This window comes from Mastigoproctus giganteus, chromosome 10, assembly GCF_048544385.1.
Source record: "Mastigoproctus giganteus isolate SK-2022 chromosome 10, ASM4854438v1, whole genome shotgun sequence".
Lineage (NCBI taxonomy): Eukaryota > Metazoa > Arthropoda > Arachnida > Uropygi > Thelyphonidae > Mastigoproctus > Mastigoproctus giganteus.
The window spans coordinates 657,478-674,115 of record NC_143584.1 but is presented as its reverse complement, the minus strand read 5'-3'; the positions used below and the strand labels follow the sequence as shown (position 1 = coordinate 674,115).

Sequence of the window (16,638 nt, the reverse complement as noted above, 5' to 3'; positions counted from 1 at the left end):
ATCCCAAACAATACAAGGTTGGAAATAGCCATGAGATAAAGGCTCCATTGGAGAAGAGACAATCACCAAGTTGTGGTCTGAGGTGCCTAAAGGACCACTCACTTCGACTGAGTACTTTAGCATTAGTATTAGTAGAGGCATATGATTCAAGAAAGCAAGCTTATGCAGCATCAGCCAAAAAAAAAAAAAAAAAAAAAAAAACCACTCCCATTTCACCCCTCCGTTCGTTCAAAATACCTGTCCAGCTGAGCCTTAAATTTATTTAGGCAATCAACTTCCACAACAAAGGATGGATGCCTGTTCCACCAACCAACTACCTGCTGGCTAAAAGCAAATTTCTGCACATCTACAAAGTCTCTGACCGGGAATATCAGAATGGACATATGCACAAATACCACCTTTGAGGTGAAAGGAATCATACAGCGAATAATTTGGGCAAATGAGATGAGCAATAGTTGAATCAACTGATAACTGAGATTCTGTCAGAAATGTACATGGGGTTTTGGCAGACTGCAAGTGGAAATGGACAACGTTGAGATCAGAATTGAGACCACGTATGTTTGTGAAATGAACTAGGAAGTGTTTAGGAGGTTTAGATCTTTTCGCAGATAAGCTTACTCTATTATTTTGACAATTCATGGTGTATTCAATAGTAAGAGAAAGTGTGGAGGACATGCTGTGTGAAGTAATGAAATTTTTGGATATGGCGTATACAAGGTAAGAATATACCCAGATCCTTAACATAACATGGGCTTGAAAATGCCTCCCCCCCCCTGGCCGACCGGGCTAGCCAGGTGGGTAAAGTGCCTGCCTGGCAACCCAGAGGTCACGGGTTTGAATCCCGCTTGGATCAGAGTAACTTTGGGAGGTGCATTATGGCCAGAGAAGCCAATGCGGCAACAACTAACAAAAGAAATGCCCCCCCCCATACATACTACTTGGACTCTTTCCAGTCACTATCTGGCAGAGTAGAGGTAGCAAGATTATACACTAGCTGATCCGGAAGGCTCCTAAAGAGTTACCAGTAGGTTTGGTCTGGTGTACTAACTAATGGCAGGCCTGCAAACACCGTTTTAGAGCTGTATTCTCAAAATGTAAGGAAGATTGGATCTCACCATGGTGTCCATCATAACCTCAAAAGTCATCAGTCATACTGCATGATGGAAGAGATGTGAAAAGGTTGACCGGAACTTAGTTCTGGAGACTAAACATGGAATCCACCATTTCAATCCTCCAATAAGCAAAGTGGTGGATTGCACTGGTTTATGAGAGTCATCTATCTCCTAGTATTGCCTGGTAACACAGAGGGGCGGCATTCCTCCATGTGGAATTTAAGCAGGGGTCGACATGTGGGTACCACATGTCGACCCCTGCCTAAATTTGTTGACACTTGGGTGGTCACTCACAGTGTGCTTGTGCATGGGGATTATACCCAGGATTACTAATAGTCCCATTATCGTGAAGGTGCAAGCAGAGGATTTGGCTGTCTCAGACTGTCCGGACTTTGCTGAAATTTGGTCCACTTGACTTGAGTGTCACCCGAATATGAGTTTGATCAGCATTTTAGACTCCCAAGTGAAGCAAGTACAGTTTGTCTGGCATATCTGAGAGAATGTCTGTAAAAATCTCAAGGACCAGTAGGTATCTCATAATTTCTGTCCACTCAGTGTATACTACTAATGGATATACAAGGGGTCCCTGGTATCCAAGGCCCTGCAGTTATGAGGATTTGAAAATTAAAGAATTAAAGCATTTTCCCTTGAGAAAATTGACCAAGCACTTGAATATTTTGTAAGAATGATGTTCTTCATGATCTTGCAACAAAAGTTAATTTAATTTCAAAATATATGAGCAGTAAAGCTCAGTTCTTCCTACTTTGATGCAATTTGAAAAATATAAGAGATTTAACACATACCTTTTTTATAGGAAGTTTTTCAGCCTGACACTCACATTAAATTAATACATTATATGGGACTAAATTTATGCCACAATATTATGATTTAAAATTGTTATTATATACGGGTTTCTTAAAAATAATCCTGTATTCAATTTCCAAATAATGTTATTTACACATGCACCTAAAGGTCCACGAGTCAGAAATCGTGTATGGTCTATGTACATTTATAGCGTTAGGGTTTAACTTCATTTCAAGTGTTTCCCCACACACAGTGTTATAGACTATGTTGGTACGTTCCATATTTACAGCGCCTCCGTAGCCAGGTGGGAAGGAGCAGCAGTGCATAGCACACGCTTCTTGATTAGACCGGGGTTTGAGCCCGTCACCACCAAATATGGAGGATGCTGAAAGGTCATGGAATGACCACCAAATATTCCTGGAGCAATATGGCCTTAGTTGCTAATGCTCCTAAAATTGCGCACCAATTTTAAATTCTGTGTTTTTAAAAATAGTTATGAATTGTTTATACCATTGTTGTACACGAGGAACTTTAATAAAATATTTTTGTATAATGTTTTTATTATTAAGTGAAACCGATTTCTAATTTTTGTTTTGCCTGTCATTGAATATTCTGTATTGCACCTAATATATATCCCCTGTTCAAAAATTTTGTAGAGAGTTCCTTAAGTTCATTATTAATAGATTCCTGTGTAGAACTGTATTTATAAGCATTTTAGAATTGGTTAAAAATGATACTTTTATAAGTAAAAGGGTGATAACTTGAATGATGTAAAAATTTTCCTGTTTGTTGGTTTGCGGTATATTTTAAATTGTATGTTATCATTGACCATAGTTCATGCAAAATTAAGAAAATTTATAGATTTCTCTCCCGGTTTTTCATCTTTTAAAGTGAACTTAAGTCTCGTATGAATTTTGATAAACGAATCCATGAGATTAATTACAATATCTTTATGAGAAATGACCAGGATATCCCCTGTTATTTTACGATAACGGGTACCTTGACGATATACCAGGATATCGTCAAGGTACCTACCATAAAATGTTAAGCTTGGAATAAACAGATTTAAATGTTAGAATTGGTTAAAAATGATACTTTTATAAGTAAAAGGGTGATAATCTCGTTCAATGTTGTTAAGGTAAATTTCCACGACAAGGCCACTCAAACTTAATCCCATCAGGAGTCCAAAAATTTGTCTATAAATATTCGATTGAAAATCAATGTAATTAGCTTGAATGAGAAATGTGATTAAATAAAATATTTCAGTTTTTGGTAACTCGGTTTTATTCATTATTATGGAATCACCGTTGATCAAATTCCATAATGTATCAAGTGAGTAATTAACATCTACATTAGTGTAGACAATGTCTAGGGAAAACAATTTATCATCATTATCTAACTTTTTGTCTTTTAATTTATTAAAAAGTGACTGAATTTTTTATACTGAATGGATTTGTTTAACAAAATTCATACGAGACTTAAGTTCACTTTAGAAGATGAAAAACCGGGAGAGAAATCTATGAATTATCTTAATTTTGCATTAACTAGGGTCAACGATAACATACAATTTAAAATATACCACAAACCAACAAACACAGGAAAATTTTTACATTATTCAAGTTATCACCCTTTTACTTATAAAAGTATCATTTTTAACCAATTCTAAAATGCTTATAAATACAGTTCTACACAGGAATCTCTTAATAATGAACTTAAGGAACTCTCTACAAGATTTTTGAACAGGGGATATACATTAGGTGCAATACAGAATATTCAACGACAGGCGAAACAAAAATTAGAATCGGTTTCACTTAATAATAAAAACATTACACAAAAATATTTTATTAAAGTTCGTCATGTACAACAATGGTATAAACAATTCATAACTATTTTTAAAAACACGGAATTTAAAATTGTTGCGCAACCCATAAGTAAACTCCACACAGTATTTGAAGATGAGGAAGAAAACTACAGTTGTAAATATAGAACGTACCAACATAGTCTATAACATTGTGTCAGGAATGCAACTCTTTTTATATTGTTTCTACCCAAAATTAACCAGGCATCTGTAAGGGCAAAAAGAACAGGTGCATCTCAACTTTCCTTTCATGCCATCCATGAGAACCATATGTTTCTTTTTAATGAGGCTAAAGTAATTAATACACAATATGAATATACAAAACTCCTAATAGCCGAAACACTTGAAATGAAGTTAAACCCTAATGCTATAAATGAACGTAGACCATACATGATTTTGGACTCGTGGAATTTTACCCGCATGTGTAAATAACATTATTTACATTCTTTAATAAAAATAATTTTGTCACAGTACACTAAATTGAATCTTATTATTGTTAAGTGTCACTTTACTTCTTGTGAGCACGGACCATCCCGAAATAACTTTGTCCCTTATTAAGAAGTTTAGTCTAAAACATTTTAGTAAATTTGACAATTGTCTTTAATTTCCTGTCCGTTATTGCTGAGTGGTTTAGTTTGTGGTGGGTTGATGTGCATAGACTTCGCTTTGCTCTTCCTTTTGGCAGTGAGTAGATTATGGAAATTGAATACAGGATTATTTTTAACAAACCCGTATATATTAACAATTTTAAATCATAATATCGTGTCATAAATTTAGTCTTATATAATGTATTAATTGGATTAATTTTATGTGAGCATCAGGCCGAAGAACTTCCTATAAAAAGGTATGGGTTAAATCTCTTATATTTTTCAAACAAAAGTTAAGCGTGAAGTTAAAGGCATAAATGTATTGTACTAAATGCTACGACTCAATTTTATCTGAAAAAATATGGCCAAAAAAAAAAAAACGCGAACAACTCTGGATTCATTCTTTATTCATACAACTGAAAAATAGTTGTTGTTATTTGGTTTTTAGAAGCATTAGCAACTAAGGCCATATTCCTCCGAGTATATGCGGGGGTCATTCCCTGACCTTTCTACATCCTCCGTATTTGGTAGTCACGGGGTCGAACCCCTGTCTAATCAAGAAGCATGTACTACGCACTGCTGCTCCTGCCCACCTGGCTACGGAGGTGCCTGAAAAATAGTGTAACTTCAATAAACTTTACTTAACCTTACATTGTGCAACATATTATAATAAAAAATGTCTAATAAAATAATTTTCTCATTTTTCAGTTCATCCATTTTTTACTATGTACAAGTACATAATTAACATTACTATATAATATCAGTGTAAATACACCATAGACAACTCTTAAAGAAAAACTATGGTAGTAGTGTGAAAGGCATCATTACTTCTGTATCTCATATTGTGCTCATCCTTCACAACCTGTTGCCCATGTATTGTACTACCTCGAATAAGTAACGAGTCACTAATAGAGAAGACTATTGTTACTTATTCTTGGTGGGCGCCACCACCCAGATGACACCATTTCAAAGCTAGTTGGCTTTTCATCGGTGGGTGGTCAGGTACCCTGGTATTGCAAGTGAAGCGTTACTTATTTGAGGTAGTGAGGTAATACATAGGCAACTTGTTGTGAAGGATGAGCACAATATGAGATACAGATGAAATGATGCCTTTCACACTACTACCGTAGTTTTTCTTTAAGACTTGTCTATGGTGTATCTACACCAATATTATGTAGATATAGAATCTTAAAATATTATGCCTAGTTGCATTTAGTTTTATTTAAATAAATATTATTAAAATTTGGTCCCCATTTTAAGTGGAATTTTCTGGAACTAATTATCCTCGGATAACAAGTTTCCTCTGTACTATTAATGTAATTCTAATGGATATTTTAATAAAAAAATTCTGCTAATTAGCTAACAGACCAATTGAAAATGGTAAGAATAGGATTGGATTATGTTGTCTTAATATTTGTATAATTTGTTAATATGATTTGTATTTCCATATGACTTTAACAGATTTTATACTTCTTTTAGATTAAGTGTCTGCAAATTAGAGTTATTCCATCAGTTTATGGAAGTGCTGAAGCAAATTCCAGAAGGACATCAGTTGAAATCTGTTAGGTAACGAAGAATTTTAATGAATATGTGATAGGGCATAATTTTTGCAGAAATTATGTTTAACTACAAATCCACATAGCATTCTTATAAAAATTCACACTTTATTGTATGTCACTGTATCATTGTATCTAATATTGAATCTAACAATCTGTATAGAAACTTCTGCTTTTCACTGAGACAGTGTTACAGGAATTATTATTATTACTAGCCACATAGTGCAAGGAAGCCTGATGCTTATGCTGTACCAGCCAAAGAAAATTTCTGATTTACCCTGAGAGAGAGAGAGACAGACAGTCAGAAGTAGAAGGGAATCGCTAAGAAAGAGAAGAATGATGATATCCAGCTCAGCACCTTGGGTGTGCCAAGCCCATACCCACTGGATGTGAGCCATTGGAATTGACTATGTGTATACAGGGTGTTTCAGAAGTATGCATTAAAAAAAGTTCTGGTATGTATTTTAGAGTCTGAAATAAAAAAAAAAATTCTATGAACATACATCTGATCCTGAACAGCTACAGAACTATGGATGATTGAATTTTAAAAGACTATGCAGTTTAGAATGGTAAAAAATAATAAAAATAGTGAAATACAAAAATAATTACCTCTTACAGTAAAAAGTTTATTCATGCTAGTTTATTTTTATGATTATTAATAATAATAATAATAATAATCATTATTTTTCAGCATTCAGAATTCCATAACAGTTTTTTAAAATACAAATAGCCCTAGTTCCATAACCATTCCAAATCAGACATACGATTACATGATTTTTTTTTTTTTTTTTTCTTATTTTGGATCCTAGAATACACACCAGAATTTTTCACGTACTTTTAGCATTAGCAAATGATGCAAGAAACTAAGCTTATACAGCATCGGCAAAAAAACACCACCTCCCATTTCACCTATTCATTTCCTCCATAGTTTTAGTTCTGCCTTGAATTTATTTACTGTCAACTTACACAACAACAGATGGAGTTTGTTCCAGCAGTTAACCACAAAAGTTAATCACAGGCTAAAGACAAAGTTCCACACATTTGTTCGGCAACCGTCCTTTTTCAATTTGAATTTGTGCCCCCTTGTGTGTGGTCTGAGCAAAAGGAAGAATCCCATTAGCATTGAGCTTGCTCAATCCATTCAAAGCCTTACACTCCTCAATCAGCTCACCTTGCAGGTGCCTAATCTCCAGATGCTGAAATGAGCACCCAGTTTGTTCCATTCACCAATCTCATTGCCCTTCTCTGTACTCATTCCAGCAGCTCCACATCCTTCCTAAAATGAGACCTCTGAACTTGTATACAGTATGTACTCTAGATGTGGCCTGACTATTGCCTTATACAATGGGATAATCACCTCCTTATCCCTGCTAGCCAAATTCCTCTATATCATTGACAAGATCCCATGAGCTGCTCTGGCTGCCAGTCTGCACTGCTCTGAGAACTACATATCTGACTGCACAATTACCCCCCAGGTCTTTTTCATTCTCCACCTCCCTGAGTGTAGTACCACACAGTTGGTACATTACTCTGGGATTACTGCTACCCATACGCAGTACTTTGCATTTGTCAATGTTAAACTTCAGTTGCCTCTTCTCACCCCATCTGTCCAATCCTTCTATATCGAAGATGGAAAAGTTATTAATAATATGGATGGAAAATCAGATTCAGAAGCAAGTGCCCCTGAATCTAACTGCCATTCAAGCAAGAAGTATTTATGAAGATAACGATAAGTACGGCAAACCCCAAGCCAAGTTCATGGCAAGCAACGGGTGGTTTAATAGGTTCAAGCATCATTGGTTTCCAAAACATTATAGTATGTGGTGAAGTCAGGTTAGGTTAGGTTCCGATTCTGCAGCTGCAGAGAAATTTTTTGTGATGTGTTGGGAAAAAAAACCTCTTCTAAATCTGCACAGCCCTCAACTTCCGTAACGGTGTGCTTATCAGCTGGAGAGTTATTTCGGGCGACAATGCTTGAAAGTTAATACTTGCTGATGTTATGTTTGTCTCCTCTCTCTTTTTGTAATTTTATAATTTTGAAATTTTTGTAATTTTGTACACTTTTGTAATTTTTCCTACGCACAAGATAAAAAAAAATTGAATAAATAATTCTATTTACACGTTCATCTAACATTTCTCTGAGCAGTGCAGACGAGCTGCAAGAGTAGCTCATGGTGTCTTGTCAATGATATACAGGAATTTTTCTAGCAGGGATAGGGATGTGATTATTCCCTTGTATAAGGCATTGGTCAGGCCACACCTTGAGCACTGTATACAGGTCTGGAGACCTCATTTCCAGAAGGATGTAGAGCTGCAGAACGAGTACAGAGAAGGGCAACTAGATTAGTGAATGGAACAAAGGGTTGCTCTTACGAAGAAAGGCTTAAGTTTTGCAAATTACAGAGTCTGGAGACTAGGCATCGGCGAGGTGATCTGATAGAGGTGTATAAGGCTTTGAATGGCTTGAGCATGCTCAGTGCCGATGGGATTCTTCCTCTTGCTCAGAATAATCACCTGAGAGGGCATAAATTCAAATTGAGGAAGGACGGTTGTCGGATAGATGTGCGGACGTTTGCCTTTGGCCAGCGGGTGGTTGGTTGGTGGAACCGACTTCCATCACTTGTTGTTGAGGTTGATAGCCTAAACAAATTTAAGGCTCAACTGGACAGGTATTTCGAATGAACAGAGGGGTGAAATGGGAGTGGTGCGTTTTTTTTTTTTTGTTTTTTTTTTTTTGGCTGATGCTGAATAAGCTTGCTTTCTTGCATCATATGCCTATGCTAATGCTAATTTCTTTTTTGCTTCTATCAAATTCAGCATGCATAGTTGCTAGTGCAGAATTTCACTAAATGCTTGTTTAGAGAAATTCCGACTTATGTAAAATTCGACTTTCGTAGACTTGACGCAACCTTACGTTAATCAGGGTGCGGCTGTATAGGATATCAAAATTATTTTTTGCATCCAATGCCTTTTGTAACCACATCATAGAATCCAGTCAAGTTTGTCAGACAAGACTTTCCCTTAACAAACCCATGCTGTGTTTGAATTATTGCTGCAGTTTTGTCTAGATGATCCTGCAATGCATCTTTAACTAGTGACTCCATTATTTTACCCAGAACAGAAGTTAAACTAACTGTTCTGTAATTACTCGTGTGTCACCCTTTGATCCTCCTTTGTGAACTGGGGATACATTTGCACATCTCCAGTCTGTGGGGACCTCCCCTGAGTCCAAGGATGCTCTTATAATTATGGCTAAGGGTTTGCTTAGTTGCTTGCCGCCTCCTTTAATATAACTGGATAGATTCCATCCACCCCAGGTGCTTTTCTTATGTTTAACTTCGACTATTTCTGCTCCACTTTGCTCTCAGTTATTACAAAATCATTAAGTATCCTGCTAAAATTTGATAACCTTCTGCCATTTTCAGACCTTAATAATTCCTCATCTGTGAATGTAGATGCAAAATACTCATTCAATTTGTTTGCTCTCTGAGCAGGATCATCAACAGTCGAGCCATCAATGTCAAGTGGACCAATCAGATTCATCCCCTTCCTTTTAGAGTTTATACAAGTAAAGAAATCCTTGCCGTTTTTCTTAGCATCTTTTGCCAAGGATTTCTCGTAATCTGCCTTCGCCTGCCTAACCTCCTTTGTGACCTGAATACAGACTAGCTTATATCTTCCATAGGCTTCTGAGTCGCTTGATAGTTTATATGCATCCCATGCATTTTTCTTTTCTGTTACGAGCCTCATTAGTTCATTTGATAACCATTTACGCCTAAACTTGAACAATATTTCTTAATAGGTATGAAACTTTTAGTAGCATCCACGATTAATTCCTTGAGTGCTTCCCACTTAGAATTTACTGTTGGTAACATCGTCAGTTGATCCCACTGTACAGAATTTAAAAACTTTCTGAGATCACTGTACTTGCATTTACAGAAACAAAAACCCTTAACTTTACCCCTGATGTTAATTAAATCTTTAAGTAAATCCCACATCAGTACACTGTGATCACTGCCACTTAGTGGTTCCTTTATCTGCAAATTCTTAATACACGAATGATCACTGCTGATAACCAGATCAAGAGTATTACTCTCTCTGGTTGCCTCTCGAACATGCTGCTGCAGAAAACAATCATCCAATAAATCCACAAAAGTTTTACTAGTGTGTGAGCGACCACCCCACAAGTTCCAGTCAATATCTGGGAAGTTGTTAAAATCCTCCATTATAAGACATTCCGATTTACTAGCCCAACTCTATTTCTCTGTACAATTGTTCATTGTACTCATTCAAGTCATTAGGCTTATAACGCTTATAACAATTACTGGAATAAGTTGCCTTCATGGGTGGTAGAGGCCGAGAGTTTGGGGAAATTCAAAGGTCATCTGGATAGTACTTTCGGGTAAGGGAAGCACATAGGATGATAGGTTTAATTTCCTTTTTATTTATTTTTTATTTTATTAATTATTATTATTTAGTTATTTATTTTTATTTTTTTGTTTTTATCATTGTTTTGTTCGGATTTATTTTTTTTTATTTATTTTTTATTTTATTTTATTTTTTTTTGGCTGGTGCAGCATAAGCCATAGGCTTTCTTGCACCATGCGGCCGTTACTAATACTAATACTAATACTAATACTAACACACTCCTACTCTTATTTTTGCTTTCGCAGTGCTTATGTCACACCAAACTGACTCAACAGTGCACTGTTCATCTATATCAACTGGGTGCACTTAATTTGATTTTGTTTTTCTTAATTAACAGCATAACATCTCCTCCCTTCCTATCCTGTATCCTTCCTGTACATATTGTACTCCCCAAATTCCAGTTCTGCATTCCTTATATCTGTGTGACACCACGTCTCTGATATCTCAACAATATCTGTCTTTGATATTTTGAGCAATAACTCAAATTCATCAAATTTATTTACCAAACTCCTAGCATTGGTGTATATGCAAGTGTAGTATTCGTATTAGTAATGGCCGCATGGTGCAAGAAAGCCAACGGTTTATGCTGCACCAGCCAAAAAAAAAAAAAAAAAAAAAACGAACAAAACAATGATAAAAATAAATAAATAATAATGATTAATAAAAAAATGAAATTAAACCTATCATCCTATGTGCTTCCCTCACCTGAAGGTACTATCCAGATGACCTTTGAATTTCCCCAAACTGTCAGCCTCTACCACCCATCTAGGCAACTTATTCCAGTAATTTATAACTCGCTGGCTAAAATAAAACTTCCTGCAGTCCAATCTAAACATTTCTCCCCGTAACTTGAATTTATGTCCCCTAGTTCTAGCATCATTTATAATCTTGAAAATTTCGTCCTCATTCATTTTACTGATGCCTCTCAGAGCCTTAAACACCTCAATCAAATCTCCTCTAAGGTGTCTAGTTTCCACATATTCGAAGTCTTTCTTCATAAGGACGCCCTTTTGCCGATCTCACCAGGCGAGTTACCCGTCTTTGCACCCTTTCAAGAAGCTGGATGTCTTTCTTTAGGTGTGGTCTCCATACTTGAACACAGTATTTCAAGTGTGGTCTAACAAAAGCCTTATATAATGGGATTATCACGTCCCTATCTTTACTGCAAAAGTTCGATACATCATCGATAGGACACCATGGGCCTTCCTTGCCACCTGTTTACAATGCTCAGAGAATTTCATGTCTGACCGTATCGTTACACCCAAGTCCCTTTCCTCCCGTACTAGGTTTATTTGAACACCACCAAGTGAATAAGTTATTTTGGGATTACTGTTTCCCAGGTGTAATACCTTACACTTTGTTGGATTAAAGCATAGCTGCCATTTTTCTGACCATTCCTGAAGTCTATCTAGGTCTCTCTGAAGAAGCTCAGCTTGACAGTGATCATTAACCACTCTACCAATTTTAACATCATCTGCAAATTTAGACATCACGCCCTCTATCCCTTCATCGATGTCGTTTATGAAAATTAAAAACAACAGTGGTCCTAATACTGATCCTTGGGGAACCCCACTTCTTACATCAACCCAATCTGAGGAATAGCCATTTATCACAACCCTCTGCCTCCTGCCCTGAAGCCATCCTTCTATCCATCTAAGGATTTTCCCAGTGATTCCAACCTGTTCCAACTTATAAAGCAATCGCTCATGTGGGACTGAGTCAAAAGCTTTGCTGAAATCTAAATAAACAATGTCGAAATCATTCCCTAAATCCAGCTCTTGAGTGACACTTTCGAAATAACGAACCAGATTTGTTAAACATGATTTTCCCTTTACAAAGCCATGCTGAGTATCCTTGAGAATTTCAATTCGATCCAAATGATCCTGAATTCCGCCTTCGATCATTGCCTCCATGATTTTCCCAACTACTGAAGTCAGACTGACAGGTCGATAATTTCCAACTTCACTTTTAGAGCCACCATTTTGTATGGGAGATACATTGGCACTTTTCCAATCCAAGGGAATCTCCCCAGAGTCTAATGATGCTCGCATAATTAGCCTCAGTGGTTCAATGCACTCACTTGCCGCCTCCCTTAAGATTATAGGGCATATTCCATCAACTCCAGGAGCCTTACTGGTCTGTAGGCTTGAAAGTTTTTTCATTAAATAATCTTGCGAAATTTCAATATCATTAATTACATTTTTTTCAACTTTGCTCCCACAATTTGCCATTGCCACAAAAGGTTTTTCATTTGTAAATATCGACGCAAAATAACTGTTGAGTTCATCTGCAATGGCAGCTGGTGTATTTAATACTATCCCCTTTCCCTTACGTAAAGGTCCGATCTGGTTTGTCCTGCTCTTCTTGGCATTTATATATGTGAAGAATTCCTTATCCCCCCCTCTTTGCTCTGTTTGCTAGTGATTTCTCATAAACTGCCTTTGCCTCTCGAACCTTTTCTGTGGCTCTATTACAGATCATCTTGTAGCTGTTATAGGCTTCGGTACTTTTTATTGCTCTGTAACCTTTCCATGCCAACTTTTTCTGCTCAAGTATTGTGGTAACTTCCCTATTCGTCCAACTTGGAACCCTCCTCGTGGAGTATTTTTTAATGGTATATACGCATTCAAGGCATCTGTGATTAATGTTTTAAAAGCATACCACAGTTCAAATGTATTCATTCTCTGCGCGATATGTACCCAGTTAATACAAGCCATGTAGTACCTTAAGGCATCGTAATTTCCTTTTTTGAAATTAAAACCCATTCCTTTGCCTTTTACTGCTGCTACCTCTCTCATCACCCACCGTAGAACTCCGTGATCACTTCCTGCCACTGGTTCCTCTGCTGTCAGCCCTGTTATGTCATCTGATTCATAATGATGATGAGGTCTAGGATATTCTTTTCTCTAGTACTTTTCCTGACATGTTGATACAAATAACAGTCATCTAGTTGATTTAAAAATTTTGTTCCCATGTTGAGTTTCCTTCCCATTTACTCCAATCAATTAGAGGCAAATTGAAATCACCCATAATAAGACATTGACGCTTACTTGCCCATTCCATTTGCATGTAGAGGCTTTCGTCATAATCTTCAAAATCACCTGGTCTGTAGATTACTCCTACTCGCATTATACCTTTGATTCCAACTATCTCACACCATACAGACTCTATACTAGCATGTGAAATGTCTGAATCCGGGAAAGCTATCATCGCACTCAGGCTGCTTCTGATAAGAAGCATCTCTGATATCCCAACAATATCTGCCTTGATGTCTTGATCAACACTTCGAATTAATCAATTTTATTTACTATACTTCTAGCATTACTGTACATGCAAGTATACATTCACTTGTTCTTACTCTTAGTTACCCTAACACACCCCATGTATTTACTTGTTCCATGATGACTCCCAGCAGCTCTCTAGTCTACTACTCATTACAATAAAAGCAGTGCAAGAATCACTTTCACCTCTCCCTGCGACTACCTTTAATCTTTTAGTCTGGGAATCCCTCCAATCTAGCAGTTTTCCGACCCATCTAACACTGCCTCGATAGCATCAGCAAATATCCGTGCACCAATTCTATTTAAGTGCATCCCATCCCTGTAGACACAGTCTCTCCTGTTAGCAAGCACAGACCCCACGCTGAAAAAAATTCTACCCTTTGAGCCTTGCACAATCTCTCCAGGGCTGAATTGATTGAAAAGGCTCTTATTTTGTTATTTATTTATTTGGTTATTTGGTTTTTTTTTTTGTAGGAGCATTAGCAACTAAGGCCATATTTCTCCGGGGATATGCGGTGGTCATTCCCTGACCTTTCCACATCCTCCGTATTTGGTGGTCATGGGCTCGAACCCCGGTCTAATCAAGAAACGTGTGCTACGCACTGCTGCTCCTGCCCACCCGGCTACGGAGGCACCTGCTCTTATCATACACTCCCTCCTATTATGTCCGGGCAGAATTGCAGACCCTTTCAAATTTAACCCTAACTCTCGACTTTTTTCCAGCATTGACCTGTACTTGTTAAGTAAATCTTCAGATCTGTTACTCTTATGGTCATTAGTGCCTACTTGTAGAACAATATCACCTTTTGTGCCAGGTGCCTCAGTAGCCAGGTGGGAAGGAGCAGCAGTGCGTAGCACACGCTTCTTGATTAGACCGGGGTTCGAGCCCGTCACCACCAAATACGGAGGATGCGGAAAGGTCAGGGAATGACCACCGCATATCCCGGAGCAATATGGCCTTAGTTGCTAATGCTCCTAAAAAACAAAACAAACAACAAACAAACCTTTTGTGCCCTTGAAAGATGATATCTGCTCTACAACATCATCAACTTTTGCCCCTGGCAGACATACCCCCGGTCCTGTTCCACCTATTCTTTTTGCATAATATATTCCCAGTCTCCCTGACAATAGTCACTGACAATGACTAGTTCCTGTTGGAGATCGCGACAGCCATCACAAGTTGATCACTGTCGATCCGTTTTGGAGTGCTTAGTGAATTGTGAGTGGAGGGATTATTTGAGGACCGGTAACAATAGTTTTTCTAGCAATTTAAACAGGCTTGATGAGTTTAAGATTGCCCCCTAATGGTTCAAAGTGTTTGGGGTACAGCCGTTTCATTTTCGCCTGATAGTATATTCCCTCTGTTGGTGCAGGAACTAATATTTTGAGAGCAGAGGCAGGCTGTCCATGAGACTTAGGGAGGAAACCCTGGCGGGTTGGAGGCCAATGTGATTTTGTCCAAAAACACTAGCAAGAAACCACTACAAGTTTTTCCCGGTAACAATTTTTGACCTAGTTTGCCTCTGTTTGAGAGTACTGAGTTAAAAATGTGTACTAGAGCCTGTAAGTTTTATGGACTCTTGCTCTTAATAAATTGTGAGATTCCATCAGGTCCTCCTGTTAAAGTTTCTATCATCAAGTTTATTGTAGTAATCATCTGTTCTCTTGATATTGCTATGGTTGTCAATGAATCAAGGTTGGCATCTTAAAGATTGGTGGGCATGGCTGTTCTATATAGTCAGAAGTTTTGAAAACCTGTTGTAATCAAATCAGCATTGTGGTCAAGCTGTATTGGAGGAAACCTTAAAGGGTCTTTATATTAGATTTTCCTGATGTGTATGGTCCTCTCAAAGTAAGATTTAATTGCCTTCAGTTAAATCCACTTCAATTATAGCATGAGCTGTCAAACAATCTATTCTGTTTGCAACGTCCCAAGACTGCCTCCTCCAAGGTAAAAGCTGATTCTTCCTCACGTCATGATTTCACCATGCCTTAGAATGAGTTGTGATGGTGAATTTTTTCTTTTTTTCTTTTTTTTGCTTCACAGCTCCTCACACAAGCAGTTCAGTTGGTTTAAAGGGTAATGGCCCTTTTATGGTTAGAGTTTAGCATCGTCTCAGGGGGTGGGGGGATTAGTATGGAAGTTAGAATCAGGCCAAGTTGATTGGATCTGTGGGTGGGTGATTTTGCTCAACCACACATAAAAGAAAAGAATAAATAAAACACAAAAGCATAGTGTACATGTATAGATACATGCCCCATAATCGCAAAAACTGATATATGGATGAATGCGGGTTAATTTGTGTATATGGTATGATTACAGGATAATCATACAAAACTATTTTTTTTAAGGTGTATTTGTGTGGTTTGAAACATTTTTATTTGAATATATGCAGTATAGTTTTCACACAGTTCTAAAAATTACTTTAAAAGTAATTTTAAAAATTACTTTTGAAAATATTTCTAAGAATACAAATTTGAGAGATACCTGCATGCATTCAAACTTTAATGAATAGTTTATTTTGATTAAAAGCATTGTTTACTCCCATTAGTGGTGAATTCCTGAGGACATATAATGACTTCAAGAAAGCCTCTTCAAGATATCAGATTTCCAAAAAATGCTTGTTACAAAATTTCAGCACATGGATTGTTAAACCACCTGGACTGGAAAATTTTTCATTAAAAGAGGAGAGACTAAGTGATTACAAGTGATGGCAATAAAATACTTTTTGGTTGCAATTCTCTTATTTCCTCAACTAGCAATATTTCACAATACACAGATCTATAGAATAAGTATGTTTTAAGCTTTTGAGACAAGAAGACAAACTCATCATTAAATCTAAATAGCATAAAACTTGCAAATTTTACTGTGTGGCAAGGTGCCGAGTACTGTTGAAATATGCAGTTTTGGATGTCTGTGTACTCCCCAATAACAGGTTTCAGGCACTCCTCAAAGATAGCAGTGTAGGTTTCTACATTCACCATTCCGTTAATAAACTTAATTCATCGCTT

General features: G+C 37.1%; 1 protein-coding gene across 1 annotated transcript in view; it reads left to right on the top strand.

Annotated features, from left to right (window-relative positions):
* Positions 1-16,338, top strand: part of Adat1 (Adenosine deaminase, tRNA-specific 1) — a 224,503-nt gene extending 208,165 nt beyond the window's left edge. Inside the window, exons 10-11 of the mRNA XM_090384069.1 lie at positions 5,841-5,927; positions 16,179-16,338. Of these exons, the coding sequence (XP_090240195.1) occupies positions 5,841-5,927; positions 16,179-16,338 (247 nt within the window). The remainder of the gene's footprint in view (positions 1-5,840; positions 5,928-16,178) is intronic.
* The last annotated feature ends 300 nt before the right edge of the window (positions 16,339-16,638 follow it).